General features: G+C 41.2%; 1 protein-coding gene across 2 annotated transcripts in view; it reads left to right on the top strand.

Annotated features, from left to right (window-relative positions):
- The first annotated feature begins 462 nt into the window (after window positions 1-462).
- cryba2b (crystallin, beta A2b) overlaps window positions 463-1,826 on the top strand; it is a 3,344-nt gene continuing 1,980 nt past the window's right edge. Inside the window, exons 1-2 of one of the 2 annotated variants that reach the window (XM_014016505.1) lie at window positions 463-539; window positions 1,158-1,345. In XM_014016505.1, the coding sequence (XP_013871959.1) occupies window positions 1,188-1,345 (158 nt within the window). In that variant the 5' untranslated portion in view covers window positions 463-539; window positions 1,158-1,187. Of the gene's footprint in view, window positions 540-1,157; window positions 1,346-1,826 lie in introns of those variants that run through there. The other variant, XM_014016506.1, reaches the window with a different exon arrangement.

Genomic DNA, 1,826 nt, shown 5'->3' with positions numbered 1-1,826 from the left:
AGGAAAACAAAGCCTACAGCTCCTCCGGATGATGTTTTTTTTTTTTATAAATTTGCTGGGAAAAGAAGGAAATACCCTCTTTTTATGAAATCAGCACACCCAATCACTCAGCATGGAGGATGCCTTGAACCCTTTCCTCATCTCTGGTTCCAGTTTACCCACAGAAGAGAGGGAGACACAGAGGGTGGGGTGGGGGGGGATCAGCTCCCAGAATGTGTCTATTATCCACCTACACCAATCAAACTGTTGTGTCAGTGCGTTGCCTTTGTTTCCTCCCGGGTCAGGCTGCTACTGACCACGGCTGCCGTATTGATGACTAAGTCAGTTTGGGGCTCTGAGGACAATGGTGCTCTGGAGCCTCCACAAAGCGCCGGGCTAATGCTCCCCTTTCAGCCGAGCCGCTCAGCTGCTGAGTGTGCAAGGCTGCTGGGCAAATGGAGTGGCGCAGGTCCAGGGGGGCCTCAGCCCTATAAAAACACAGGCGAGGGTCTCGTCCCCGACATTGATTATACTGGATCTGTCCCACCTCAGTACCGTCTGTAAGTATATCATGTTACCTCAAACTTAGCTGCAGGAAAATGCATACAGGGRGGACAGATGTATGTGTTGAAGAGGGGCTTAATTGACTAATATGGTCCTTATTATATATGTTAGATGAAAGGACTGACTTGATTTGCTCACTATTGCATAAAAAATGATAGAGGGATTTAAAATATTCGTATAGTTCTTTTTTATTTTAGAAAAAYGTGTTTATATCACCGAAGCATTTTTCTCAAATTTGAAATATTTTAAAATTAGACCWTACTGACCAAATCATCATCAACAACTTTTAGACAATTAAAAAACAAATAAATCTTTCACCCAGACACAAGATAGTTTGCTTTGGAACAAGCATCTCTGCTGAGAAGAAATGAGCATTTTTTTTTCCAGTTTTATTTTGCTTTTTGTGCAGCCTGATTGATTTGATTAATCCGGAGGTTTTAAAAACAATAAGATTGAAATTCCAATGAAATAAATGAGCACAGAATGTTTGATTCAAGACAACAGCACTTTTAAATTATGTTGTTCCCGTCATCACCCCCAGCCGAACACACGCAGGCCTTTTTTTGTTGTGAATTTCTTTATTTTTCTTAAATGCGAATTCTTTCCTGTTTCAGAGAGCAAGCCCCGAGGGAGAAGCCGCAGCCATGAACACTCAACAGATGGAGCAAATGGGCCAGTTCAGGATCACAGTCTGGGAGGAGGAGAACTTCCAGGGCAAGCGCTGTGAGTTCATGCTGGAATGCCAGAACATCATGGAGAGGGGCTTCAACAAGATCCGCTCCATCAAGGTGGAGAATGGACCGTAAGTCACATTTTCTTTATTTCTTTTAAACAACCACACACCTCCGTCTGGTCCTGATATCTTATTATRCATTCAGAGGATGGCTCTCACCTTTTGACCTCTTTCCTAATTGCTTTGATTGGCTGCTATTTTTGTTAACCAGGCTCATATGTTTCTTATAATTAGGTCAAAACTGTCACCTYAGTTAGACAATTAATCCTTTGCTGATATATTTTTTTGAAAAGCCACACGAACCACAAGAGTATTAACCACAGCATATTTCAAAATTATTTTATAAATTGTATTTAATTTGACTAAAATAGCATGAACAGAATCGGCACGGCTCAAATGCTGATAATAATTAAATCCCAGCCAAGAAAGAGCAACAGAAACATAAAATACATAAATTACAACCTGCAGTTTTATTACTTTACTAGTTGGCATGTATCACTTGTGTGTGTGTGTGTGTGTGTGTGTGTGTGTGTGTGTGTGTGTGTGTGTG

This window comes from Austrofundulus limnaeus, unplaced genomic scaffold (assembly GCF_001266775.1).
Source record: "Austrofundulus limnaeus strain Quisiro unplaced genomic scaffold, Austrofundulus_limnaeus-1.0 Scaffold146, whole genome shotgun sequence".
NCBI lineage: Eukaryota > Metazoa > Chordata > Actinopteri > Cyprinodontiformes > Rivulidae > Austrofundulus > Austrofundulus limnaeus.
The sequence above is the reverse complement of the archived record's forward strand: the minus strand, read 5'-3'. Positions and strand labels throughout refer to the sequence as shown.